Below are 27919 nucleotides of genomic sequence, written 5' to 3'. Positions count from 1 at the left end.
GAGAGAGAGATGTCAACTGAAATGTATAGGGAGGTGGACACAACTGAAATAAAACTAGAGAAAGGCAAAGAGAGAGGGCAGGTGAGAGAGATGACAAATGAACCATAGCTGCACCCTCATTAAACATTCAGCTGAGATACACGGTGCTGATCATCCAGATGGGTACAGTTCAGCGATCAGCGTGTAAATATAAACATTATTATATTATAACATTATTATTAAACGTCATTAGAAACTAGAAGTAATGACTAGACCCTGACCACAAATTCCTATAGAACAGACCAACCGAATTTGATCTTATCCATAGTTTTCATATCTTTCATCTTGCATCATTATGTGTATGCATTATTGTTGGTAAAAGACAAAGTAAAATTAGTAGTATTTAAACTATTTTGACCTTATTCATCAACGGTTCTACATCCATTCCATTTTCTGTTTATCTTTACAAGCCGTTGCTTGGAGTTGCGAGCGAACAAATGTGCTTACATTTCTGTTTAAGTATCTCCCTGCTCCATATTTACGCCGTGTATTTAAGCCTTTGTGGCATGTATATGCAGATAGCCAAAATTAACTCAACAGTGTGGCTCTAATTATCTTCATGGAAACATTGGCTTAATGTGATGCTGTCACGGAAACGATTCCACAATCAACAATGCCAAATATTTAAACTGTTCAGACACGGACACTAAGGAGGATGTTGAAGGATTGAGGTGGAAAATAAATGAAAATGCTGAAGAGGAGAACAGGCCCCAGTCTCGGCACAACTACTTTATTATGAATGGACATTCAGCTGGTATATGCCACTCAGCGTATCATGGCAGTACATGAATATACAGATGCTTTTGGGAGGGGAGGGGGCTTTTAATCAGACTTTCAAGTTTCCAAATACCCTTCATCATAATATAAATCATTCATTGCAAAAAATTATTCTAATAGAATATGATGTGTTTGTGTGTGTGTGTGTGTGTGTGTTAAGTATGTTCAGAAGGGGAGAAATAGGAAATATGTGTGTGCTGTCCGGTATCGCCCTCATGCTCTGGGTAAACATCACTTGAACTCTTCAGTGGATGAGGATGAGGACGGAATCTCAGACTCCTCCGGACCTTCCTAAAATCAGGCAAAAACAAATACATTTCCATTTAGTCATTTAGCAGACGCTTTTATCCAAAGCGACTTACATACGTGCGACTTACAATGTATACACATTTTACATTTACACTGATGGCACACTGCACATCAGGAGCAATTAGGGGTTCAGTGTCTTGCTCAAGGACGCTTCGACAGGGAATTGAACTAGCAACCTTCTGATTACTAAACGACTTCTCTACCACTGTACCACTGTCGCCCCCATGTACCACTGTCGCCCCCAAATACCTCAGTCAACATCATATCTTTTTCAACAAGCCAGTTTCAGAGTGCCTCGATTTACAAAAGCTTGTTTCCACCCAAGTGCTTTGTTTTTTTTTCTTCCCCTAGGCCTTGAAAGCTTTATGAAAATCTGTTCCGGTCCAAACTCTCACCTTTACTTTTTCCAAGTCTGAGCGGCCAGGAAGAGACTTCTGAGGAGTGTGAAAGGCCTGGCGAGACAAGACACAGCAGATGAGGAGACAAACACAACAGCACATAACACACTGTTTACCCATCAGCATCTTTTGCCACACAACTAAGGCAAATTCCCTGTTGTGGAAACTACTTGGCAATAACCCTGTCTCTGACTCTATAGCCATGGCAACACGCTATTGGCCCCTCAGCCATGACATATCATAACCCTGAGCTCTTTTCCATGGCAGAACAATGCCAGAGAGCTCACCGAAATCACCATAATCTGCATCTGTCTATTTGATCCATAACAGCATGTACTGGGCATCTGTGCATTAAGGCCGTAACAGCATATGGATGCACTGTCCGTCTAGGCTATCTGTTGGGTATTGACCTTTTTGGCTTGCTGGATCTCCTCTGTGGACTTGGACCTGCTCTTCACAGGATGCCTCTGGGGGGAGGTGGACTGCAGAGGAAGACAGGCCTGTTTACTACACCTCATACAAAATGACATTGGTATGAGAACAGAGGTCAGGGGTCAGCTCTGGAGTACCTTCTGTTCCATGGCGGAGCCGGAGTGTTTGACGGCGGTGTTCTGGGGTTTGGTGTGAGGTAATTGGAGAGACTCTCAGCAGTCTGGTCTAGCTCTGGTTTGAACACATTAAAACACATGAACACATAAAAAGTTACTCTGAAGTAAGAAACGCACAGTCTTGTAGCAATATACACAGCTGACCACTAGATGGCGAGTTTGATCCATATCAGTATCCTGATTAACCAACACTCTGCCCAGGCATGTTGGAATATTAATAATTGACAGTAAGTGTTACTGTATCACAGCACAATATCATGTCAAGGTCACTGTAGAGAGCAATCATCAAGTGTAAATCAACATACAATGAGTTGATGCTTACAGAGAGACGCCAATAACCTCAGCACTCCTAGACAAGCATCCCTGCTCTTTCTTGCTCTGTCTGCTATGCTATCGTGTGGATCAGTCCATGTTTTCTGAGTATCCTGAGTCCCCCAGGAGAACCCTGTGGATGAGGAATGATGTCAGCAGTCTTGGCCTCCTGTTCACAGTCGGGGTGTCCCCTCCCACACACCTGCCATCAGTCTGGCCATGCAATATGCATCAGCTCAGGCTGTGGGGCTGCGACTCACGCATGACTCAATCAAGTCTGAGACGGAGACGAGACGGAAGTGACACATTTCCTTGTGAGGGTTCAGGCTTTAATGTGATACAGTAGTAGTAATTACAGTAGTTACATTCATGCACATTCATTTCTTATGTAAATGTATGTAGTATTTATTGTTACAGTAGGTCTCTATTGCTCGTAGCTTGATTGTTCTCTCCTTTGAACGTCGCTTTGGATAAAAGCGTCTGCTAAATGAAATATAAATGTAAATGTAAATGTATTGATGCTCTCTGCTCATAGACAGTGACATTGTGATACCAGTGGATGACAGAGTGCATGTCATGGACTGTAAATACTTAGGATGAAGAGTCCATGACATGTATGACATGAGCCTGAAATCAGATTGAATTATTCTGAAACGAGACAGAGCATGAAGAGTGTATGTCACTGTGAAGGCTCTACCACAATTACACACAGTGACATTATGACTAAACTGGAGAGTAACATATATTGAATTCCTGTGACAGAGTGTAAATAGTTGGGAGGATATCATATGAAATATAAGACTATAAGAATTATATTCAAATAAAGAGTCATTTTCACTGTGAAGGTTCAACGTCAGTTTGACAAACTGACATAGTGACTAAAGCTGATAATACCATATAACTGTGAGTGTGGATTGGGAGGACTTCATGAGGGCTGTGGCATTGCCCAGTCTCTAATGCATTCTGAGACGGTCTGGCAGGAGTTACATGGGTGGCACAGAACGCGGCATCGCATGGCATGGCAGGATGCTCTGCCCAGAGGGTGAACACATAGAGATCATGTCACCATGGAAACACTAGGACAACCCACAAGAGATAAGTGAAGTTGACAGTCCATTTGCTGGTTCACACACACACACAGACCCACACAGACCCACACACACACAGAGAGACACACACACACACAAAGGCCTTGCTATCGGCAACGAGCCCTTCTCCCTTTTAAATCCATTAGAGTTTTAAAGTGTGATGGAAACTAAACCATTTTCTGCTGCTAAATGCAAACCCCATGGGAGACACATGCAAGCACAGACAATCACAGGGAGACACATGCAAACACAGACAATCACTGGGAGACATATGCAAACACAGACAATCACTGAGGTAGTTCAGCCACATTTACAATCACTGAGGTAGTTCAGCCACATTTACAATCACTGAGGTAGTTCAGCCACATTTTGATATACTGTCTTCATGCCACACCAGAGGAAGTCACTCTGGGGCTCTGACTGGTGTTTTTCGAACCCCACCAGTAGATTCCAAAGAAGGCTCTGTGGTTTCTGCCTGACTGAACTGAGAGCAACTCAGATCCTTACTCAGGGACAGATAGACCTCAGCATCCATAGAAATCACTCTTGTTTTATTTGATTTTTTTCATCCTCTTTCTTTTTTTTGTGGTCTGTGGGAGGAGAGGGAGACTTGTGCGTCACTCTATTCCTCCGTGGGACTGAGCTGGCTGGGGATGTGAAAGAGCTCGCCGCGGCTCGGGGAAAAAGCACTTACCAATGATTTGTCCACATGACTGAGCGCAACGGCCACCAAGGTGGCATTTCAGGACACGCTGGATGCCCCCACCAGGGCAGACACCTCGCCCCGTTACACACAGTGAGATGGTAGTGCCCGGCCAATGTATTTCCATGTATATGCAGATAGTCAAAATTACCTCAACAGTTTTATTCTGGCGCTAATTACAGTATGTTCATGGAAAGGGTGGCGAGCTGTATTCTAGGTCCAGGGAAGACAGCTCTCTCCTTTACATGCAGGAAGCGCAGGGCTAGTTCACCCAATGGGAGCCCAGGGCTAGTTCACCCAATGGGAGCGCAGGGCTAGTCCACCCAATGGGAGCCCAGGGCTAGTTCACCCAATGGGAGCCCAGGGCTAGTTCACCCAATGGGAGCCAAGGGCTAGTTCACCCAATGGGAGCCCAGGGCTAGTTCACCCACATCAGAAGTGTAGACATTTGGGATATCACTTCTTGAAGTCTTTGTTCCATGTGTACGCAACAGTTTCATCTGGCTCTAATTATGTGCATAGAAGAGTGCTATTTCATGTGGCTCTAATTATGTGCATAGAAGAGTGCTATTGCTGGATACAGACACCTGGCCCCTCTACATGCAGAGAGGTGGGAAGCGTAGGGCTAATTCACCCACATCACAAGCTCAGGATTGCATTCGTTCTCTGCAAATGCAGATAGTCAAAATGAACTCAACAGTCTCATTTTGGATCTTGCTATGGTCATGGAGGCGCTGACCTCAGCTGACTCTGAAACAGGACTGGCCCATGTCTGGTCTGCATGTGGCGCAGGCTAGGCAGGCTCCAGTGAGGCCCGCTACCGGCTCTGTGTTATGCAGCAGGACTGCACTTCCAGACCAGACGCGCATGTTAGACCCCGGGGGTGAAAGCCCTTGTTTCCCAGCCTCCCTCCCCAGGCAGGTACACCACTATTCAACTGCGCACACAATGGAGATGGAGATGGCCCATACTGCGCACACAATGGAGATGGCCCATCAAGCTTTTAGGCCACACTTTCAGAGCGGCAAAGGATAAGTCAGCAGAAGCACGAACGCATGAAATGTTATTAGACTTTAATTTACCCAAGGGTTAGATTAAGGTTTTATCCTCCATTATTGCAGGGGGGGAGTCTTTGTTGCATGGGAAAGACATGCATTAGAATAAGGTACGTACATCAGTGAAGTAATTATAAAGTGGCGCCCAAAGAATCCTTGTGATATAACCTCAGCCCCCACCCTTTCCTTTCTTACACAACTTCTCAAGCCTCTGCCTGGGTGAAGGGTATCTCTCAGTTCAATGAGCAATAGTCTTTGCTTAACTCAAACGCAGGTTCATCTCAGTATTGTAGCGTGCAAAAGAGTTGCACACTTCCATGTGTGTGTGTGTGTGTGTGTGTGTGTGTTTGACAGCTCCCAGCATGCCCTGCGAATGAGGAACTGATTGTTGGGTTATTCTGCGATCGCTCTATCTTGAAATAATGTGATCATGCCTTCCCTTTTGTGTCTGGTTAGCGTGAGGAACTGTTCTTCTTAGTTTAGCCCTGTTTTATTAATATCATATCTGTCCACCGTCAGTGTAAGTGTTGTGTCTGTAAGACCTGCCTCCTGTTTCCTGTTCCTGGGTGTTTCCTGGTTCTGAATGTTTCCTGGTTCTGGGTGTGTTCTTTGGCTAATTAATTGCATTCCCAGGGTCATGTGGTGTGTGAGGCACAGGAGCTACATTAAGACTTGCGATCTCTGGGAGTGCACTATTAACATTCTGACCAAGAGGAGCCCTGAGGACTGATGATTATCTTGACCACAAAACTGCACCAGACGCAAACAGTGGTTCAGGAGGTAGAGGAGTCGTTCAGCAATCAGAGGAGTGCTAGTTTGATCCCGACTCCTCCTGTTGAAGTGTTCTTGAGCACGACACTGAACCCCCAATCGCTCCTGATGTATGAGTTGGTGCCTTGCATGGCAGCCACTGCCATTGGTGTATGAATGGGTAGATGTCTGAGGCATTAACATGTAAAGTGCTCTGAGTGCTCTATGAGTAGAAGAGTGCTATATAAATGCAGTCCATTTACAAACAGAGACAGACATCTAACAGGAAGAGGATGCACATAAAATGCAATTAGTATACATTAACACAGTCAAAGATCTCTCGTCCTTTTTTCCCCTCTTTGTTTATCCTCATATGAATATGGAGCAGGCGAGATAAGATGCCGTGTTTATTGACTGAGTACACTTACATATACATTATTTCGTTAGTAGTACCGTACAGTAGGCTACAGTACAGTACATTAACCTACAAAGTGACTATTGCTACGGAATTCCGAAGCGATAATATAGGAACTATTGTTACGGACCCGTGTCAATAGCTGAATAATAGTCCATGTCGCCCTACGATTCATGCCCAAGTTGGTACAGTGAGTAGGCCTAACATTGTTGCCTTACAAGCAGTCAACTCAGGTTGGATTTCCAGTCGCCTTTACTTTTAACCAATTCATGTTGTCAAAGTTATTGACTAAACATATGACCTACCCAGGAGGGTCTATGCTCTGACTTGTCTGTGAAATAGATACAAAATGCCCAGTGGGTGTGTAGAGGAGGCCCACGAATGTTTGGCATCTATGAAAACATGCAGTAACCTAAATTGTCAGGTGGGCAGCAGGTGAGGGACGGCAACCTGCCGCTGTCTTCTCACCGATCAGATCAGAAATGTAAATCATATCCGTCCGACATGAGCCGCTAAGAAACTGAATTTCAACCAGTGACGCCAGAATGTGTAAACGTGCATCGAAAAAAATTATAAAATTATACGTTTCTTGTTGCACATCTATATGGTCGCGACACCTTATGAAAAACTGGAATAAATGATAGTGAGGAATAAAGACGAAACAGCAGCTTTGCAATAAACAGTGTAGAATAAGGTTCCCTAACCGAGTTTATGGTAAGACGCTAGTTAACCATGCTACTGTTGAAGAGGACATGACGGCATCATCATTGTCTATTTTTCCAGGTCAGTTGACAAACATGAGAAAGCAAAGTCCATTTTTTTTATATTTAACTGATCTGTCTTTTGATTGAGATGCTTACTTGCAAACGTTATAGGCTAGGCTAAAAGTAAACTGATTTTGTTGCTGTTAGCCTACGAAACATTACTGATGTACAACACAGGATATTAACATGAGTAATATTTACTAGTATAGTATAGTATTTTTTTTTTTATCGGTTTTTATCTTTTGTTGTGAGTAAAAGTATCCACCACGTCCAAATTCATGTTGGGGCTTCCTCAGTTTCTAAAGTGACGCACCAACACGGCTAACGACCGGAGGTGCGCGTGTCAAGCAGTGCCCTTTTGCCCCCGCGTCGAGTCAGTGTCGCACTAGGATTCACCTCACCGTTTTTTGACCCTTTCCATGTTCACCATGTCCCCTAATGCTACAGAATGGGAATAAAGCATATGGAAAGAAATCTACGGAGAAATCATCCATGGCAACGGTAAATTCCAGATGATAATATTCTAATTCCGTAGCAATAATGCACTAACTACAGTTCCGGTTGCTGAAGGTGGTGCCTTTCATATAATGGGACACCTCGTCAGACGTTATCCCTTACACATTACATGCTGAGTACATGAACATCATGTCTCCGGATATCAAGTTCTTGGCTCCTGCATGGCTTGCACGGTTCATATCTGTAGAGAAAGGTTAATATATTCCTAGAGAACACACACTGAGCCATTGTGCTTGCTCTAAGGGGGTTCAGGCCCTGGGCTCTGTAAAGCATCTTGAGACCATTTTATTGTTTTGGCGCTGTATAAATAAAATGTAATTGAATTGAATTGAATGTAATGGAATTTGATTGAATTGAATCTCCCTATAAATGTAGGCTATAGAGATACACATAGGCGTGGCTACAATGTGGCTATGATGGTGTCAGCCATGTCTGTTTTTTTTAACACAGCAGGTATCTGTCCCTTGATGACTCATAGACATCCCTATTCCAGACTGGTAAGCTTGGAAATTCAATCAGGTTTCATGTTCAGGCCATGTCACAAATGGCAGTTACTGATTTAAAACCATTAATGGTCAAAGACAAGACTCAACGTAAAGGTCATTTGTTGTGTAATTAGACACGTCTAAGTAGACATTGGACTGGGCTTGCCTGAGGAAGAAGCTGCCATTAAAGTAGGGCTGAACGATTTGGGAAAATAATCTAATTGTGATTTTTTACCAAAATATTGCGATTGCGATTTAATATACGATTTTTTTTTTTATCCTCTTTTTATCCTCCCAACAAAACGTAATGAATGATTTAAATATGACCAACACAATATTAGATACATTTAGTGTAAAATATTCTTTCCCACATTTTACATTTTTATTTAACTGCTCATTACAGAAACAAGAACAACAAATCGGTGGCTTTGCCACTGTGCATTTAAGTAATTTAAAAAAAGTAATTTTAAGTATAAACACTAGGCATGCCCTTTGCAAACACTGTGTGCAAAATGTACCATCTTAAAAAAAAAAAAAAAAAAAAAATTTTTTTTTTTTTTTTTTAGACCACGTTTTTTAATCGCGAACGTTGCGGTTAGAAAATCGCGTTCTATCATATCGCGATTAAATCGCAAATGCAATTAATCGTTCAGCCCTACATTAAAGTGTCCTCAGGTCTGCATAATCATGTAATCATGTCATGTGATCAACAAATTGCATTTCTTTCCCATGTTCTGGAGCCAAACACTTTTCAGAACACAATGATGGTGCATGTTGGGGATGAGAGTCCATCAAAGATGTACACAAACACAATGCATTTGCACCAGTCAAGTTCACATGACAGTCACTCAATCTCAATAACATTCAAGCTCTAGCAGTTAGTCCCATACAGACAGACAGACAGACAGACAGACAGACAGACAGACAGACAGACAGACAGACAGACAGCACGCACACCACCCTTAAGAGCAGAGGTCAGTGTCCAGCATCAACGCTACGCTCCCACAGGAGGAGTCAGGACTCTCCCGACAGGACCAACGCTATACGCTCCCACAGGAGGAGTCAGGACTCTCCCGACAGGACCAACGCTACGCTCCCACAGGAGGAGTCAGGACTCTCCCGACAGGACCAACGCTACGCTCCCACAGGACGAGTCAGGACTCTCCCGACAGGACCAACGCTATACGCTCCCACAGGAGGAGTCAGGACTCTCCCGACAGGACATGCGGAGCAGCTCACGGACAGATAAGCACTCGGAGCAGGTGCACAGAACTGCCAGAACAGAACAAAGCAGCAAACAGAAGCAACTCCTGCAGCCTCACGTGCTTCACTGTGATTTTCACACACAAACACAAACACTCTGCATCGTCTCAGACCGCAAGTGGCTACATGGGTGGGGACGAGCTTCTGTGTGAGATGAGTCAGACAGACTCACCGGTCCCCACTGCAACTATGGTGCTAAAACCTGCCATTTGTTCTTTGGCTCAGTGAAGCATGACACCACACCACCTGCCATTCGTGAGGCAGACAAAAGCAAGCGCTGAACGCCTGTGAACGCCTGTGAAAGCAAGCACACGGCAAAGATGCAAGAGGACTGAAGCACACGGTGGATCTTACCTTTTAGTTTTCCGCCCCGCTCTCCTCTCTCTGCCGTGATGGTGATGAGCTGCTGGTGTGTGCTCCTCTCTCTCTGTCTGTCTCTCTCTCTCCCCAGCACTGAGTCCTCCCTCGCTCGCTCCCTCCCTCCCTCTCGCGGTCTCTCCTTCACAGACATGACCACACGTACCACACATCCTCTGCCCATTCATAAATTCACAGACATGACAAGAGCACACACCCACAGTCAAAGACCTCATGAAATGCTGGCAGCATGCTTGTGCACACACACACACACAGTACACACTCTAGCTCTCTTTCACTCTCTCAAGCATGCACACACACACACACACACACACACTCTCCCTCTCTCTCTCATACAAACACACACACACACATACAGTACACACTCTAGCTCTCTTTCACTCTCTCAAGCATGCACACACACACACACACACACACACTCTCCCTCTCTCTCTCATACAAACACACACACATACAGTACACACTCTAGCTCTCTTTCACTCTCTCAAGCATGCACACACACACTCACCCTCTCTCATACAAACACACAGACACACACATACAGTACACACTCTAGCTCTCTTTCACTCTCTCAAGAATACACACACACACACACACTCACATTTGGAGTGAGAGCAACCTTGGGGTCTGTTGTGGACTGGTGACTCAGTGTGACCAATCACAGACTGTCTTTGGTCTGTTTTCTGTGCACGGACAGCAAGGATTTGATAAATGGACAGGGCAAGGCTCAGTATCTCACAGGACAAAGAGGACTGTTTAAATAAGGTACTTTGACCTTAAACAGACATTCTTACTATAGGTTATTCTCTCAATCTTCATTAAATGCTTTGTGTATTATCATTTCAAATTACCTGTACAAAAATGGGCTCTCTAAAAATAAAAAAATAAATAAATAAATAAATAATAATAATAATAATAATAATAAATACAAATAATAAACCATTGACAGAAAAGAAAACCTCCCGTACACGTGAAACATTCCGCACTGTACTTATGCATCAGCAATACACCTTCCCATCCGCCGACGATGAGTGCTTCTCACATATCAATCGCGTTGAATAACCAATCATGTTCAAGAACAGATGCCCTATTCTTCACTAACACAGGGGGTATTCATATCTTTATGACGTCACTAAAACGCAACAGGTGGCTGAGGTGGAAACAAAAACACTGATGCAAAAGAGAATGCAAATTTTTATTTATCATCCCAACGTGTGTTGCATGATCTGTGTTTGAGGACAGTCAACATTTTTTTTTATCTGCCCAGAGGGAATGGGAGAGACATTTTAAGGCAATGCATAGTGCACATATAAAAGGACTATCAGTGAAAGCAGACATTACACACATCTCAACCCAAAGAAAGTGCCAACCATATCATATTTGTTTTTCAAGGACACAAAAAAAATACTAAAATATGAAAAAGTACTACCGTCCCATAAACAAACACACATGCAGCCTTAAGTTCTTTACCCAACTCCTGTCAGATTAAAGTGCTTCTGACTGTTGCATAACATGATAAAAGAGTGCTGGCCATGACGCAAGTGTGGTGAAAGAACTTTCAACTAGAAGACCATTACATCAAAACAGTTAAACAGAAGTTTGTCATAGCATAACACGTTTAGCTTAACTTCCTTCACACTTGCACACACACATGGGAAAAAAAAGAATAAATTAAACCCTTTCATCACACGCTCTAAAGACAAAAAGTACTATGCTCATTTGTATAATTTCATTTTTTTTTTACATACTGAAACAAACCTTTTTAGTTATGAGTAACCATCAAATATGTTCAAAATAAATACTTACTGACCTCAAATGCAAATGTACAGCATACGAAAAAAAAGACAATAAATATGGATTTTGGAAAATATCTCATCCATCTACACAGAGACATAAATGTACATCATAATCACATCCTATCAGTGGAAAGTGTTAGCTGGGTGAGCACAGTGCTGATTCATAACACTGAGATCAATTAGCAATCTCCCAAAACATGAATTATCCCCCCCCATCTCTCTCTCTCACACACACACACACACACACACACACACACACACACACACACACACACACACACACACACACACACACACACACACACACACACACACACACACACACACACACACACACACACACACACACACACACACACACACACACACAATCTTGTGCCTGAGGTCCATTAGGTCTCAGACGACCCTGAAGGGTCTACGTTGGACTGGGGAGTATTCAAAGCTAGAGTTGGCTGGCTGCCTCAAAGCCGTCCAAATCTGAAGCGCTACTGAGGCCACTGCTATCTCCCTCGACTGCTTGCCCAGTCTGTTTGGAGCATGTGGCTCCTGTGGCCCCTTGCCTTAGGCTCTGGTCCTCCCGAGTGACCTCGGACTCTTTGCTAAGCTTCAGGAACGGCGGAATCACCAGGTGCTCTTTCCTCAGCAGGCCCCGCTGGTCCTCCACCCGATTGCTCTGAGCCCGGGACAGCATCTCCAGTAGACCTGAGGGAGAGAGAAGGGGAGGGGAGGGGAGGTGGATGTGGAGGTGGAGGTGGAACAAGAGAGGAAGGAAAGGAGTGAAGGAGAGAATATGTGAGGAGACAAGGGGGGATCGAGTGGGGGATCGAGTGAGCGATCGAAGAGGAGAGCGAGTGAAAGCAGTGGAACAGGAAGAGGGAAGAGCAGTGATTGAGAGATAGAGGGATGGATGAAAGAGGGTAGAAAGCGGAGTGAAGGAGAGGACAAACGAGAGAAAGGGAGGGTGAGGGAAAGAGTGAGGAAAGCATGGAGGTTTGTGAAGAGGTGAGAGAGAGAAGAAGGAAAAAGGAATACAAAAAATGAAGTTAACTAATGCCAAATAGCTCAGAGCAATGACTTCATAAACCTCAGATTTTGTGTCTCACCGTCCATATCAGAGGATTTCCCAGATCGTGGGGAGGCTTTCTGGAAGACATCCTGTGGACTTCTCTGACCCTCTGTATTCCCTGAGCAACCAAACAAGAGAGTACATCTGACAATCTGTTCAGTTCGCACCCACATCGCTAAACCACAAGTGGCCAAAGAGGGCTTTGACTCCATGCTCTCCTCCTGGAGCAGAGAGTAATTGGAGTCAGGTCCAGGCTCAGTTCTTAAGCGGCTCAGAGAAATCTGATCCAAAGTGAAGTGAGTTTTTTTTTTTTTTTTTTTGTCACAGCGTGGCGAGTGTGAGCTCCCGAGCGCTGAATGCACAGTGACAAAGCACAACAACAAACCAAATGCACTCAGACAGCCTCTCTGGGAGCTGGGGCACAGGGACACATAGTTCTGCCCAGTGAGGAAGAGGAAGAGGCAGTGGTGCTTGGCTAACCAGAGCCTCTTCAAGCCCTTTCAAATCACTTGAAGCAGTGGTCACCACGTTAAAAAAAAAGAAAAGACTAAATGTGAAATGCACAAAATCTTCCCCAGAGAAATGAGGTGAAGCTGTGACACAATTTACTGTACGGTTACAATGCTGTGACACTAGTGTAGAATCACAGCGCACAGGAGCGGATATCTACACAGGAAAGTAAAGCCTATGTTCACCTTGGACTCGGTCCAGACATATCGTCTTGTTGGCCAGACGGAAGACAGTGCTGCTTAGCTTTAGGGGTTGCTGTGATCCACTCTAAGGAGTAAAGCACATCAGATGAGACGGACGCCAGGCTTGTAAAGGAATAATTCTCTTTTAACAAAAAAAGCTTTTAAATGGAATAACTCTGACTTCTCAACAGAACAAGTTTGCAGAGGACATTACAGAGGAACTACTCTTCCTGAGAGAAGACAAACACTACAACCCCAACACATAACAATTACAGATGCTCTTTCTGTAGAAATTAATAACAACATATTTCCTTAGAGACATAATTTGTGCTCCCGATTTAGCAGAATTATGTGTTAACTTCTGACAACTACATACGTCAACATACCGCCCAGAAATTCCACTCATCCTACAAACTCTGTCACACACACGCACAGTCTCTCACCATGGTGACGAAAGCATCCTGGGGTTGTATATCATACTTCTGCAACAGGGTGGCGAGGGCATCCCGCAGAGTCTTACTGGACTTCACAACGATGCCTACGGTTTTACCAGTGAACTTCACCCTAACCCTGGTGACACAAATAACAACACACACAAAATGATGTTAGTTTGGACACATAAGTGATGATGACGTGTGTGTGTGTGTGTGTGTGTGTGTGTGTGTGTGTGTGTGTGTGAGACACACTTACGCAATCGTCACCCGGACTTCCAGAAACACCTGCTGATCGCTCAGCACCGAGCTGTCCTGCTCCAGTGACAGGGGTTGCTATGGCAACAAGAAACATATTAGAGCCCTCAGCAACTGATCAAAACGTTCAGCCGAAATGGAGGGAAGATTTTTCAATGTAAACACACACACACACACACACCCACAAACAAAGACACACACACACGCGCAAACACACACACACCATCTGAGTTAACACCATCTTATTATTCATCTTTTTACAAGTCTGGAAAGAACCTGAAGATGGATCACTGCTTTGGGGTCAACTGATGTAAAAGGTTCATGGGAAATCTGACTGCTAATCATAATGTACCCTACAGTCCTTAAGGGTGTGGGGCTCTGTTTTGGCTTTTGGCTGACTTTAACATCTGAGGAATGATGATTAGAAGACAGATATAGTCTCTGAAAGCATCACTATTGGTTAGGATCTTCTGGAGCAGACATTAGACTGACACATCCACTCTCAGAGCATAGCATGCCTTTACTTGTAATGTAGTAACTATAGTGACACCTTTAGTATGAAGACTGAAGTGCATCACAAGGATTTCAAAAATACAGTTGAGAACATAACGAGGAAATGTCCACAATTCCTCGCTAGGATTTAAAACTTTAAACAGACCTCTTCTGTAAAAGGACCAGTGTGTCCATCAGCAGAAATGGAATATAGTATTCATAATCAAGTAGTGTATCATCATTAGCTTATACAGAGCCCTTCATATCTACATAGGGAATGGGTCCTCCTATAGGTCCTCTGCCATGTTCTGCCACCATGTTTCTACAGTAGACCAGAATGGACAAACCTAACGCTCTAGACGACCCAGCACGGGTTGGAAGAGGTAGGAAGAAGAAGAAATCAGTGATTGCTGGTGATGACTAACTATTTAAATTTAGAATTTTGACAAACGGAGGATCATACTTGTTATTAAGCACAAGAAAAAGCAAGGGACCATAAATCCTTGCTGTCAAAGAAGAGAAAACATGTAGAAGCAAAACAGAATTGGGACAGGCTATGGCAGAAAACAAGGATAAACACCAGTGTGGCTTCTCCCAGATGAAAATTGCTGATGATGGACAAATGTTTTCAGAATGACACAGAAGTTGCCCGTTTTCTGCTGGACAGGTCATTTAGCCTACCAACTCTCGCAATGAAATGAAATGCCTTGTGATTGTGAATTTCCCGACGGAAGCAAATAAAGTATCTATATGCCACTAACCCCGACACACTGCTCCTTTAAGCTCTTTAAGCTCTCTAAGCTTGGTGTAGCTCTTGGTGTAGAAGGAAGCTTGCTGTTGTTCTGTATGTGCTAGATCAGCTCGACCAGTACGTCAGTAGACCTAGACGCATCCACAGTATCCGTTGCCTTGGCACTGACCTTGTCTTTGCCTTGCAGGTAGATGACGACGTCTTTGAGTGGGAAGCCCCGCTTGTCACAGAGCCCACCCAACATCTCCCGCAGCGGCTGCCCCGGTTTGGTGGGCACCAGGCTGCCCGCGCCATCTGGGAGGTTCACGTAGCAGTACTTCTCCGCTCGGCCCAAAATGGAGCTGGAACCACCGCCGGAAATCAGGTCGGCATCCCATAAACTGGTGCGCCCATTCTTCAAAGAAAAATATGACAACAAAAAAAATGACAATTTTAAAATCTAAAGCAGGAACACTGTCGTATGAAGAGCATTTTTTATTTTTCCCCACAGATGAACACGTGGTGGTGTTTGACTTTGGAGGATATTTCACCTCTGATTTGCTGAACATAAACCCCAGCTCTATGCTGCTGGTGGACTTCACAGAGATCTGAGACTCGTTTCGGGTTATGGTACCACGCTGGAAGGATACATCAGCTGGAATAAAAAAAAAAAAAGTACACGCAAATCAACTCACCAACTTTCCACAGAGAAGCCAAATTCACTGGGTGAATAATAAGGCAAAAATCTAACTATATCAGTTAGAAAGAAAAGTAACTGAATGAGTTTTGATATAAAGATGTGCCAAATGAGTAAAGTATTCACATCTTGCCCCTCCAAAAAAAACAGTGTATAATTACTATACTTGGTCACAAATTCTCAGTTTATCTTTAGTTCATGTAGGAACAGTGAAACACACATGTCTCTGCTCTAGCTGGACTGTACCTCCCCATGATCCTCTCTTCTCCAGTCTTTTCTTCCTGTTCGCTTTGGTCTCTGAAGAGGTCAGCCTCGGCTCCAGCTGTTGTGCAGAGTCACATAGTCAACGGTAGGCAATACATGCTGAGTCTCCTGCATCTTTCTTTCCTTCACTGTCTCCATGAGCTGCTGATACTGTACTGTTTTATTAGTTAAGACTAAGAATAGCTGACTGACAGTTTCTTTTGTATGTAAAGGTTCCAAAATAAATAAATAAAAATACTTACTCAAAAATGTTACTACTTATACTACATAAGGTGGGCAAATGAGTAATATATTTGCTACTGTGTACTGTGGACACAGCATATTGTTCACAAGTAAAGAGTTTTAGAAAAGGCATAAGTGGTAAACATTAAGCACAGTATCTACACTTTCTACTGTATTCTTTAGCCCTTGTAAGTTTAAAAACCTGGTTTACTGAAGGTTACTTCTCTTGTTAAAAGGCATCATATGGGTGTCTTAATGAACTTGATTAAATCTGGCTCCATAATCTGCAGGGTATTGGGTGTGTACCTTCTTCCTGTGGCTGGTTGGTGTGACACACTCACTGGAGCCCTTACTGTTGCCTAGCGAGGGCAGCGCCGTCCCCTCCACACTGGCCAGCATGCAGCGCTGGTAGAGCGGGGAGCGCACGAAACGGGCGTAGCTATCGAACTTCATCAGCTTAAAGATCTGACACAAGTGAAACCACACAGAGCAGCGCTTACTGTACATGCATGAGAAAACAAGGCCAGTGACAGACAGACAGACAGACTTGCAACCCACAGACACACACACACACACACACACACACACACACACACACACACACACACACACACACACACTGAGGGGATTCTCAATTTGACCACAATCGCACTGATCTGTCCACGTGTTTGCAGATAAGGCGCTGTACATCACAGTAGTCACAGGAGTCGGACGTCAGTACCTGGTCTTGGGCTTTCTGAAACATGGATGTTACTGGGTGCTCCAGGGCACTCTCGTCTATGCGGGCCGTGTCATCGATGTTGACGGCATCAAAGGAACTGTCTGAGAGATACGTGTTGTAGATCAAACGGGCTTCCTTCCTCAGCTGCAGAAAAGAGGAAACCGGGGCAAAACACAGAGGTTAACCCACTTAAGGTCCTCACATGTAGCCAAGGCTAAAAACGTTCAGAATCATGTTTTCTTTCTGTTCTTTCTGCTCGTATACCGTAAGTCAGTTTGATTCATATCAATTTTGGTTGGCGTGGGTGTTGGGGGGGACGGGTGGTATCAGAAAGGCTGGTGATATTTGTCTGTATCTGTATTGCTCAAGAGGAAGCCAATGAGAAAATGAAGCACCAATTGTGCAAATGCCTATTATGCCTATGGTCTGAGATTAGATGTTCTTTTGATTGAGAGGGTCAAAAAAGTGAGGTACAACTTTATCAAACCAAATAGTGCTGAACTATAGATGAGTGGAAAAAAGCAAGGCACTGGGCATTGGGATGCAACAAAGGGCTGAAATAATAAACTACTCGTTTAGACTCTCCAAGTAGTCTAGTCGGATCAGTATGCAATTGACTTTAAACGGATATTCTATCTTCCCTAAAGTGACAAAGGCGAGTCTGTCAGATGACATTCCTCCAGAGGCTTTTTAAATTTTTTGACTTGGTCATTCTGCTCGACATTTGACCCAATCTGAAGGTTTACCTTCATACTTGTCCACCAAATGAAAGACACCTACATCATCATTTCACTTGCCATCCTACTGTCCTAGCTATTCTTATAGAATACTATACATACTGTATGTGTATAGTATACTATCAATACAGTACATAGAGTTAGATGTTTCTACATATTCTTCAAATACTTACATGTTTTCATATATAATAAATACTGTTAAAAGCCGACATAGGCCTGGTGGTAAACATTTGAATCTGATTTAGCCCTCAAAATAAAGGCTTTTTAAACATACAAACAGTGTGAGTCGCATACCTCGTCCACCTGGCTGTGTGGGATCTGCCGGTACTGCTCACATGCTTGCCAAAACAGGATGTTCTCCGCACTCACTTCTGATTTCAGAAAAGCCTGCAGGTCACATGATTCACGTCAGACTAACCACAGCAGTCTGACTCAATGGCACATGAAAAGCCGTCCATGGGCAGTCAGATGTTAACTTAAAGAAGTTTAAATTATTGCACATCACCATATCACCCCCCCCCCCCCCTATTGCACCACTGCCAGGGTAAAAGGCTGAGCAAGGACAAACAGGCCGTGAGTAACATGTGAGTAACTGAGTTGCGCAACTCCAGGATTGCATCAGAAGTACATCCCTGTTAGTCACATTAGCTGATGATGAAGGGTGAGTTTCTAGAAGGTCCTACACACCAACTCATAGAATCCCCTTCATCAGGTCACAATGTGATAAACATTCCTGTGATTCTTACTACTTTTACATGTAGTCATTCAGCAAATGCTTTTATCCAAAGCAACTTAGAGTACAGATATATATTGTTTCATTATCCTACTGTATGTATGCTTTCTGGGAACTGAACCGAAGATCTTGGGTTTGTCAGCACCTTGCACTACCGGTGCCAGTATGAGTTAAGCCACAGGAACGTGTGGGCTGTGGGCTGGTTTACTGTAAACCCTGCAGGGTCCTCCAGTAGCACCCTTATCGGGATGTACTCAACCCCCGTCAGGTTCTCTAGTAGCACCCTTACCGTGAAGTACTCTACCCATGTCGGGTCCTCCAGTAGCTTCCTTACCGTGAAGTACTTGACCCCTGCTTGATCCTCCAGTAGCTTCCTTACTGTGAAGTACTTGACCCCTGCTTGATCCTCCAGTAGCTTCCTTACCGTGAAGTACTCTACCCCTGTCGGGTCCTCCAGGAGCTTCTCAAAGCCCACGGCCCAGCTGACGACTCGGCTGGCCACCCCATCACTGCTCTGGACGCCCGAGGTGAAGCCACTGCCCAGGCTGTGGCTGCTGCCGCCGCTCGACAACCTGGACATGTTCAGCTCTAATGAGACACAGAGGGACAGACAGACAGAGAGAGAGAGAGAGGGAGGGAAGGAGAGGGAGAGAGAGAGAGAGAGAGGGAGAGAGAGGGAAGGAGAGGGAGAGAGAGAAAGAGAGGGAAGGAGGGAGAAAAAGAGGGAAGGAGAGGGAGGGAAGGAGAGGGACAGAGAGAAGGAAGGAGAGAGAGTGAGAGCGAGAGAGACAATTCCCTTTGCGTTACACCGTCATCAGTTTCTTTTGATACGTGGTCACAAACACATTTTAAGTTATAACCCTCTAAACCCTAACCTCAGTGCCCCCCCTACCCCCCCTCTCTGTCACACACACACACACACACACACACACACACACACACACACACACACACTCACTCACTCACTCACCACATCTACCCACACACTTAACTGTGTGACTGGTATTTCTCACATTAAAGCTCTGTAAAGCAGATGAAGCCATAATTTCAGATGTTTCATGTGTCATTTGTTTAGTTTGTGATGTGATGTGATCAGATCTTGTATTCTGGTGGTCTGAAGGTAGATTGTTCTCCACGGATTAGAAATGAAATAACACTTCTAAAAGCAGAAGTACATCACAGTGAAGTGGCACACGCTTGTCACAACCACCCTTGCCAATTTACAACTTTTAGGTGACACTTTTTACTATTCCCACAAAGCATGTTGTTTTGGTCACACTGTCATGTTGTGATAGTTATGGCCTCAGCTGTTCCCACTCCTCTCCTCCCTCTCTCTCTCTCTGATCTGTTATTCTGGAGCCCTCAGTATTTACCTCCATCCGAGACGGCCTGGCTCTGCCAAAAACAAAAACAAAAAAGACAGACATCAGAACCCACCGATGTGACCAGTGGCAAGTGGCATGGCACACCCACAACCATCAACACCAAGAGAGCAGAACACCACATAAGGTAAGAGGGGACACACAAGATGTGTGTTTTTACTGCAGAAGTGTGGTTTTAATTCATGCGGCTTTCTTTCAACCGCTGCACATTGACATGTTCAAGCAAGAATGACTGTTGAGCACAGGAAATGGGTGTGCTTCTGCAATCAGTTTTTCGTTCAGGTTCAGAGACACTGCATTCAGCTATTTTCTGAGGGGCTGTGTTTTGCTAAATAGCTGTCAATTTCATCAACTAAAACTATTTACAATTAGTAATTAACTACTGTTACTAAATTATAAAAGCTGATAGGTATGACCAGCATGATAACGAGCATGATTTACAATGATAAGCATAATACACAAAGCATAACACACAAGCATATACAAAGCATAACACACAAGGCGATTGTCATCACCATTCATCAAACCCTTACCACATATGTCTGCCTTATGGCAGTATCTCTACTATGATACTGTAAGGTGACTGGGCATGCCTGACATTGTTGCAAATCTACTTAAAAAGGACATTAGCCACATATGATGGATCCTTTTACATTATGTCTGCTAACTTCATATCACCAGGAAGGTGGTAACCAACACAGTGTCTTGCTGCAGAAAAACCAAGGACAAAAGAAAACAGACTAATGGCACTCAACACTACATCACACACCTCTGTGAAGCACAAAGTCTTTGTTTACATACTGCTTGGATTCTGTAATGTCTCCCATTTATATGAGCAGCCTGTCAACTCCACACCATTTGAATGTGTGTCCTAGGGTCATTCTTTCGTTATATGGTCAGTTTTACAGTTCATCAATGGCAGATGAATGAAAAGTCTCAGGTTTTGGGTAACAGTTCCTAGTTGAGAAGTCAGAAGAAACCAGGTGCTGTTCATCAAATACATTTACTTTCCTCTGACAAAATCTAACTTCCAGAGCTTCTCTCAATGGTATCCATCTGAACATTACCTCCAGGGAACTTTAAACTTTAAACTCACCATATACCCAGGTGGAAGTTCAAGGCTCTTCATTTTCTTTGACATGCCAGCTGTATCATGTGGAGTATCCAAACGCTGACTGAAGCCCAATCACACCCTGTATCAATACGCTCTTCTCACACCCTCCCAGAAATCATCTCAAGTCACTTCCTGCCTCACTTCCTGTGCTTGCACCACACAAGAGGATGTGTGCGTACTCTAGCTGAAACCCTGTTTCACATCAGAAGGAAACAGTATTACAGCAGCTGTGTGAGGTCTATCCCTTGACTTGTGTATAGACGTGACTCCTCACAGAATCACTGGCCATTTCCATACAGCAGCGGGCCCTGGGACAGATCTGGTTCTGAGCCCTGCACGAAACGGACCCAAGCAAGATTGGAGCCACAGATATGTCTGAGTCATATCCATATCTGCCTGTGTTTTGATCCGGCCAGATTTGATCAATCGATTTTTGGACCGTGGTGTTTTTTTTTCATTTTCAAAGAGGGCATGAAATGAAAAGTTTGGGAGTCACTGCCAATTTATAAGGTGCCCTGCCAAACACTTAAAAAAAACATAAGCATCTATGGCCACAAGCAGAGTTTAATGGCAAACTTTCATGGAAAGTGTTGTGTATTTCTTTTGTTTGTATTTTTTGCTCTGACTATTACGTGGTTTCTTTCGTATTAAAAATGCACGTTCACGTTAGAGGTTCTTTCTCACCAATTAACAATTTACTGCACGCATACTTCGACACATGTACATTGTATCCTAAAATGCTGTCTAGCTTAATGCAGGCAACTCTGATTCCCGATCAACACCAATTTGCAGTAAACCTGTTAATCCGATCACCTCCAATCAGAAAACAAAATGAGTCTTACCCTGGAGTTAGCACAGGATATTCTTCGGACACATGCGTTTGGTCTGCATTCAATTAGTTTTCGGTACAGCAGTCCCAAGCGAGGTAAAAGTTTGCTGAAGCCTTGAAGAGCAACCATTCTGTTGAAAACACGAACAAGCAAATAAACAACACTTTATAAAACCGAAGAGCTGACCAACAAGAAAATACGCGTTTCTGCTTGTTTTACGTAAGATGTCAGGCATAATATTGCTATTCCTACATGTAGATAACATCATGCAATTTTCTTTAGCCACAAACTCACCTACACTATTACTAATCTGTCACACCTACTTTCACAACACTTCACGCAGGTAAACCGTTCGTCAGAAGGATGGGCTTTTCCGACTGGCCAATTATGTTTGAGAAAGGTAAATGACGTTGTAGATGGCTTATGTTCCACCGTACTTTGACTAAGTAATATGAATATATTAATATTGTTATCATCTCTTCTGGTTAGTCGGAATAGTTCAACATAAGTCTAATTGGGGTTTTTTCTTTTCAGAATTTGTATTTTTGATGATTTTAAATTCTACAAAAATGTTTCGACTCAACAGTGCCATCTGGTGGTCATAGGTGAAAATGTAGATTCACCTGCATGTGTCAGCATAATATATCAAATCAACTACAAGATAAATGGTCCTATCACCATAGAGGAACTTTGCAGTAGAATTTCAGATGTCATCCTTACATAGGCGTTTACAAGTTTAGGATGGTTTGGAGAGAAACCATAATAGGTTGTAGGAATGTAGCCCAAAAGGTGTCATTTCACGTATGTAGGATAAAACACTCAAATAAATTCACAAACAGAAAAGAAGCCTGACAGAAATGTTTAAAAACTAATTTGAAAATGCTGATTTACATCTCAACAAAGCGTCTGTTGTCAACTGCATGGAATAACACAACAACTCGGTGAGAGACATCAAGGTAGCTGTTTAGTTTTTTTCTAATTTGCATTCTTATCTGCGTTGTATCTCTCTCTCTCTCTCTCTCTCTCTCTCTACCTCTCTCTCTCTCTCTCTCTACCTCTCTCTGCGGCACTATTTTCTCATGCTTCCTGAACTGAGGGTTAGCCACAGCTGGCCACTTCACTTCCTCAGTTTCATTGGAAGGGCTTGGAAGAACTCCTGGAACAGGTAACACGCTTCCACTTAAATTGGCTAAATCTAATCAAATGTAATGATGAAAAATACTTCCACTGAAGATGTGTCATTATAATCTGTATAGTAGTGTGTTGAATAGTGTAGGGGTCGTGGCACATACATTTTCCTCAAACAAAAATTCAACTTTAAGGTCAATAAAAAACCCTTTGTGAATTACTACTAAGAAAGAGGATCATGCTTAGTATCAGGGATTTGTTTTTCATCTTACTGAGCTCTGGCGATTTCCAGAGGGTGAAACTTCAGTGCCAGATAGGGTTGGTGACCAATCACAGGGGCTTTTACACAAATGAGAAAAACAACAACAACAACAACAACAAAATATAAATGTATTTTAATTTGTTTGTATAGTTTCAATAATGTGTGTGTGAATGTGTGTGTAGCCTAATATCTGAGGTGTTTTGTTCACAGGTGTCTGACTGGTATCTGTCATGGGCATCTGTTATTTTATCATGAGCAGCATATCACTGCTGGGTAAGGAACATGTATCTGAGTGCATGGATGGAGAGACCCTTTATGGGCTGATTATATTTGACCAAAATATTTGTATTCTATATTCAGTTATCTGTCCTGTTTGGGTGTAGGGTGTGTTGCCATGGCACTCAACAGACAGGCACTCTGCATGCCAGAGTGTCTAAAGTGTAACAGCACGGACACAGACCACAGCTTAGACAGTAAGAGACTAATTTGTTCAATTTGTTAAAGATCTATTTGTTTGTTTGTGTGGGTGGGTGGTTGTTTATGTGTTACATGTATTATCTCTTTTATCACCATGCTCAAACACCAATTTCCAACCTTTACACTCTTTACAATCTCTTCCAATATGAACACAACATACTACCACAAATAGCTTTGAAGTGATGTGGATAAAGTGCATTGTGTTTGTGATGGTGTCTTTCTAGATTGTCTTGGTCATTGCAACGGTGCCAACAATTCCTGCGAGGGTTTGTGAACCTCAACTTTAATTTCCTATAGTTAACATATATTAATTTACTACTGTGTATGTCAGTTTTCTTTTCAGTGACTACTGTAGCTCTATGTTTCTCTTTCAGATGTTCCTAAAACCTGCATAAAAGGTAAACAGCTGATTAGACCATGAATACGTGCATATTATACCAGGATACTGGAACTGATGCAAATGATCAAACATTTGTTTTTTACGTCAAGATATTAGCATCAATTCAAAGTATGAGTCAGATTGTGAGGGTTGATGGCATTCTATGCCTCTTTAATACTTTATTGTGAATGCCATGAGATCTGCACGACATCCAACTACATAAAGCTCCTCCATTTAATATACTTGGATTAGTAATCCGGAACTCATAGTTATTTTGCAGTCTTTTACTTAAAGTTTTACTGCAAACTGGAAGGATATGAGAGTAAAGTGGCACGTATGTGTGCATGTGTGTATATGTATATGTAGTCTAAGTGAACAACGACCAAATAGTACAACTTTAACCAGTGAAGAAACCAATCATGTGGCCTATGATAATCTTCATCAGATTTTCAAGTGCGGCTGAACACTTCCTCAGAGATCAACGAGGGGGATGACTTCATGGCCACCTGTGAGAACGACCTACCTCAAAACCTTGCCAAACAATATATTTGGCTTCAGGACGATGAACAAGTTCCTGATCAGAACACAAGCCAGCTGACTCTAGAGAAACAAATCCATGATTTCAAAGTGTCCTGCAAAATAAACAGTCTTTGTGGTAAATTCATGTCAGACACCATGGATATTGATGTTCAAGGTTAGCATTTTTTAGCATTATTAGCACGAGTGGTGCATACAACTGTATTTTCAAGTCAACCGTTTATCTATTGGTGTTGTTCTTATTGTCTGTCCATGTTATACAAAACCAGGTATGCAAACACGTACGTGATGGTTAATTCATGTCTGCCATGTCTTTCATGTTTCTGAACTCCAGACAGCAGCATTTTGGTCCTGGTTGTGTGTGCCGTGAGTGCTGTTGTGCTTATTTTGATATTCACTTTGGGCATGAAGCTTCTTCTCAAGAGGGATGTGGGTAAGGATCAGGAGTCATTTGTCTCAGACTAAAACAGAGGATTCAAGCAACACAACATACACAGTATATCATAACACAGAATTGAAGATCATTATAGCATTTGAGAAAAGATAATTCAAGCATTGCAACTTGACAAACACAGTTTGTGTTTTTGATCTATTGTGAAGTCATCATATGAAGTGTAGGTCAAAAAGAAACTAGTGAGTTTTAATCAGGTACTTAAACAATGTAACATAAGCAAGAGTATGTTACTGCAAATAACATGATGTGGACATGAAACTACTTGCGATCAATCAAAACCTGGAATAGTTTATTGCCTATAGGCAAACATTGCAAGCTTGTTAACACAACGTTACAAAACAATAACAGAAATGTCTACAACTTTCATAACCAATTAATTTTTTATTCTTTAATATTTGTCTTTTCTGTCTTATGTCCAGCTCAGAGAAAGAACAGACATCAGCAGCAGGCACATAATATCAACGCCATCCACACAGTGACGCCTGTGGGCTCTGGAAACCGATAGGCTCCTTTACCCATGTGTAATACATGTTAAATACATGCTATGTGACATGACCCAATCTAACAGCACTCCTTGTATTTCCACTGTCCAAAATGTGCCCCTGCTGCTTCAGGGACCATATAGAAGATATCACATTGCTAAAATCATGTCTAAAATTTCAGTTTTATAGTTTTAAACTACTGTACTTTACGTATGCTATCACATTACCACAGTGTATGCATCCTTGCATTAATCCGCCTCCACTTTGTGCATTGTCTTGGATTCATTCTGGTTCAGAGACTCTTCATAGGACATGTGATCCTCTTAGTACTTATAGTTCAAACCCCAATTTCTTCCAGCTCTTGATCCAGCTCTTGACACTGATGAATTTAAAAACAAAGCAGTACAGAAGCTGTAGAGACTGTAGATGTCTGTGTTCCTTCCTTACTGTGTTGTATTTGTTCATGTCTGACCACATCCACAACTGTGGTCGCTAGTTGTCAGAGACTCTCAATGTATTCTTCCTCTTTATATGTTTTAAATGTATTTTATTTCCAATGTGTAAATATATATTTTTGACCATTATAAGGGAAAAGAAGTGAGTTGCTTAGCTGTTCCTTTTTCAAGTATTTTGACAAGAAAGGGAGGTTGGATATAGGTCTGTAATTATCCAGGTTATCGGGATCAAGGCTAGTTTCTTTGAGAGATGGTTTGATCACAGCTATTTTTAATGATAGTGGTACATGTCCTGAAATTACATAAAAGTAGTGTCTCATTTATTAAGGCAGTGCGTGTTTATTGTAATTATGTAGGAATAGGGTCTAGTATGTAGAGAGATGTTGATCATTTTGATGAGATCAGGGAAGTGAGTTCAAGGAGGTCAGTAGGTGTGAAGGGTTCTATGAATAGACCAGATTGCGCGGGTGTTACAGGTATAGTGCATCCTTAGAGGACAACAGGCTCATGGAGAGGGAGGAGACTGATTTTTGGTTGAAATGTTGTCATTGAGAAAAGCCATACAACTGCTACTGTCCTTACTGCTACAGGTTATAGGAACAGAGTGTTCAATTGCATTGTTGTTTTTCTTATTCTAGAGAAATTAGTTCATCTTATTCTAGAAATGGTGTTCTTTTCAATAAACGAAGAATAACAGTTTTCTGTGTGGGTGTGTTTACAAGTGAGGAAGCCCCTATAGAGTTAAGCGGTGATTGGAATGCGATTGAAAGACTACCGATTCCCTTGTCCACGTGGATTTTTAAATCTCCCACTATATCAGAGTTAATTACCAGGGTGGAGAAGAAAATCAGATAAATAGAATGAGGCTAGATAGAAATTCAGCGTACGGGCGAGGGTGTCTGTATAGTGTCACAAAAGTGACCGGTTGGGTGATTTTCCAGTTTGGGTGTTCAAGACTTCAAAGGATTTAAATTTAAATTCAGGTCTTGGGGAAATACCTAGGCTGGCATGGTAAATTGCTGCCACTCCAAGCCCATGGCCTGTCCTGCGAGTCATGTGGCAGTTATCATGACTTAGAGGGGTAGACCCATTCAAGGCCAAATATTCATCTGGTATTAGCCATGTTTCAGTTAGACACATAGAATTAAAGAATGGATTCTCACAAAGGGTATGGAAAGATAGAATGTTAGTTTCCTCATTTTGACTGGTTATTTAAGCAGTCTATGAATATCATCTCATATGTTTCCCAGGCTGGATCTGTGTAAGCGAATGCCTTTTTATTTTTTTTAGCACCAAACCACCATAAAACTACATCACACTTAAATTGAGACATCTTGTTGTAATGTCAGGGGTCTGCCAGTCTGTGACCCCTGACCTTTGTGACCCCAGGTGTGTCTCTAATTCTGTCCTGAACCACAGACTAACCAATATTATCACAGCACACGGACACTGTCACTTCATGGGGCTGGTGCGGTCTTGGCTAGTGTGATGATGCTCCTTAGTAGCAGCTGGTCTAAGGATAATCCAGGTAAAGCCTTCGGCATAGACTGCACAGAGAGAGGAAGACTGTGGCTAATTCTGGACACTTAATCCGAGTACGCCCCATCCCCCTACCTGTGTGCTCCGCCACATCCATTCCATGACCGAGAGAAGGAGCCACCGAACCTGATCGCAACGCAGAGTACCGTTAGGCACACCCATACACACCTGCAAATTCACT

The 27919-nt window shown here is 42.9% G+C and overlaps 2 protein-coding genes and 1 long non-coding RNA gene across 8 annotated transcripts; 1 reads left to right on the top strand and 2 right to left on the bottom strand.

Moving 5' to 3' along the window:
* Positions 1–733: 733 nt before the first annotated feature.
* Positions 734–10131, bottom strand: LOC116220743. Its single transcript, XR_004163832.2, has 5 exons — positions 9837–10131; positions 2093–2186; positions 1934–2005; positions 1521–1577; positions 734–1107 (listed from the first exon to the last, which is right to left on the bottom strand). It is a non-coding gene; the product is annotated as an uncharacterized LOC116220743 (long non-coding RNA).
* A 1822-nt stretch (positions 10132–11953) lies between these two features.
* Positions 11954–22419, bottom strand: rgs14a (regulator of G protein signaling 14a). Of its 5 annotated transcripts, none has more exons than XM_031568840.1 (15): positions 22320–22419; positions 22038–22155; positions 20073–20094; positions 19124–19287; positions 18261–18353; positions 17230–17373; positions 16815–16973; positions 16269–16344; positions 15877–15980; positions 15516–15740; positions 14105–14181; positions 13858–13984; positions 13418–13499; positions 12760–12840; positions 11954–12358 (listed from the first exon to the last, which is right to left on the bottom strand). In XM_031568840.1, exons 2-15 carry the CDS (start codon positions 22152–22154, stop codon positions 12099–12101), a joined length of 1731 nt encoding a protein of 576 aa, XP_031424700.1. In that variant the 5' UTR covers position 22155; positions 22320–22419; the 3' UTR covers positions 11954–12098. The 5 variants fall into 5 exon arrangements, with proteins under 5 accessions (XP_031424700.1, XP_031424703.1, XP_031424702.1 ...); XM_031568843.1 differs by having other exon boundaries at positions 22349–22411; XM_031568842.2 differs by having other exon boundaries at positions 22324–22397.
* A 1162-nt stretch (positions 22420–23581) lies between these two features.
* Positions 23582–26448, top strand: LOC122132954. Of its 2 annotated transcripts, XR_006152451.1 has the most exons (6): positions 23582–23688; positions 23799–23888; positions 24117–24158; positions 24267–24290; positions 24717–25241; positions 25682–26448. XR_006152451.1 is itself a non-coding variant. In XM_042708001.1 (5 exons), the coding sequence occupies exons 1-5, from the start codon at positions 23646–23648 to the stop codon at positions 24968–24970; spliced, it is 453 nt and encodes a 150-aa protein (XP_042563935.1). In that variant the 5' UTR covers positions 23582–23645; the 3' UTR covers positions 24971–25315. The 2 variants fall into 2 exon arrangements, 1 of the variants encoding a protein (XP_042563935.1); XM_042708001.1 differs by lacking the exon at positions 25682–26448 and having other exon boundaries at positions 24717–25315.
* Positions 26449–27919: the final 1471 nt, after the last annotated feature.

Source organism: Clupea harengus, chromosome 6 (assembly GCF_900700415.2).
Source record: "Clupea harengus chromosome 6, Ch_v2.0.2, whole genome shotgun sequence".
NCBI classification, from domain to species: Eukaryota; Metazoa; Chordata; class Actinopteri; order Clupeiformes; family Clupeidae; genus Clupea; species Clupea harengus.
Note: the sequence above shows the minus strand (reverse complement) of the source record. Positions and strands in the feature narration are given on the sequence as shown.

Bases quoted from the DNA above. Each gene is read 5' to 3' on its own strand.
- rgs14a (XM_031568840.1), bottom strand. From the start codon at position 22,154: ATGGTTGCTCTTCAAGGCTTCAGCAAACTTTTACCTCGCTTGGGACTG. The intron at 15,981-16,268 runs GTACAGTCCAGC...TTTTTATTCCAG, and splicing joins GAAGAGAGGATCATGGGGAG to CTGATGTATCCTTCCAGCGT. The intron at 15,741-15,876 runs GTGAAATATCCT...TTTTCTTTGAAG, and splicing joins TTATGTTCAGCAAATCAGAG to AATGGGCGCACCAGTTTATG.
- LOC122132954 (XM_042708001.1), top strand. From the start codon at position 23,646: ATGGGCATCTGTTATTTTATCATGAGCAGCATATCACTGCTGG. The intron at 24,159-24,266 runs GTTTGTGAACCT...TTTCTCTTTCAG, and splicing joins TGCCAACAATTCCTGCGAGG to ATGTTCCTAAAACCTGCATA. The intron at 24,291-24,716 runs GTAAACAGCTGA...AATCTTCATCAG, and splicing joins TCCTAAAACCTGCATAAAAG to ATTTTCAAGTGCGGCTGAAC.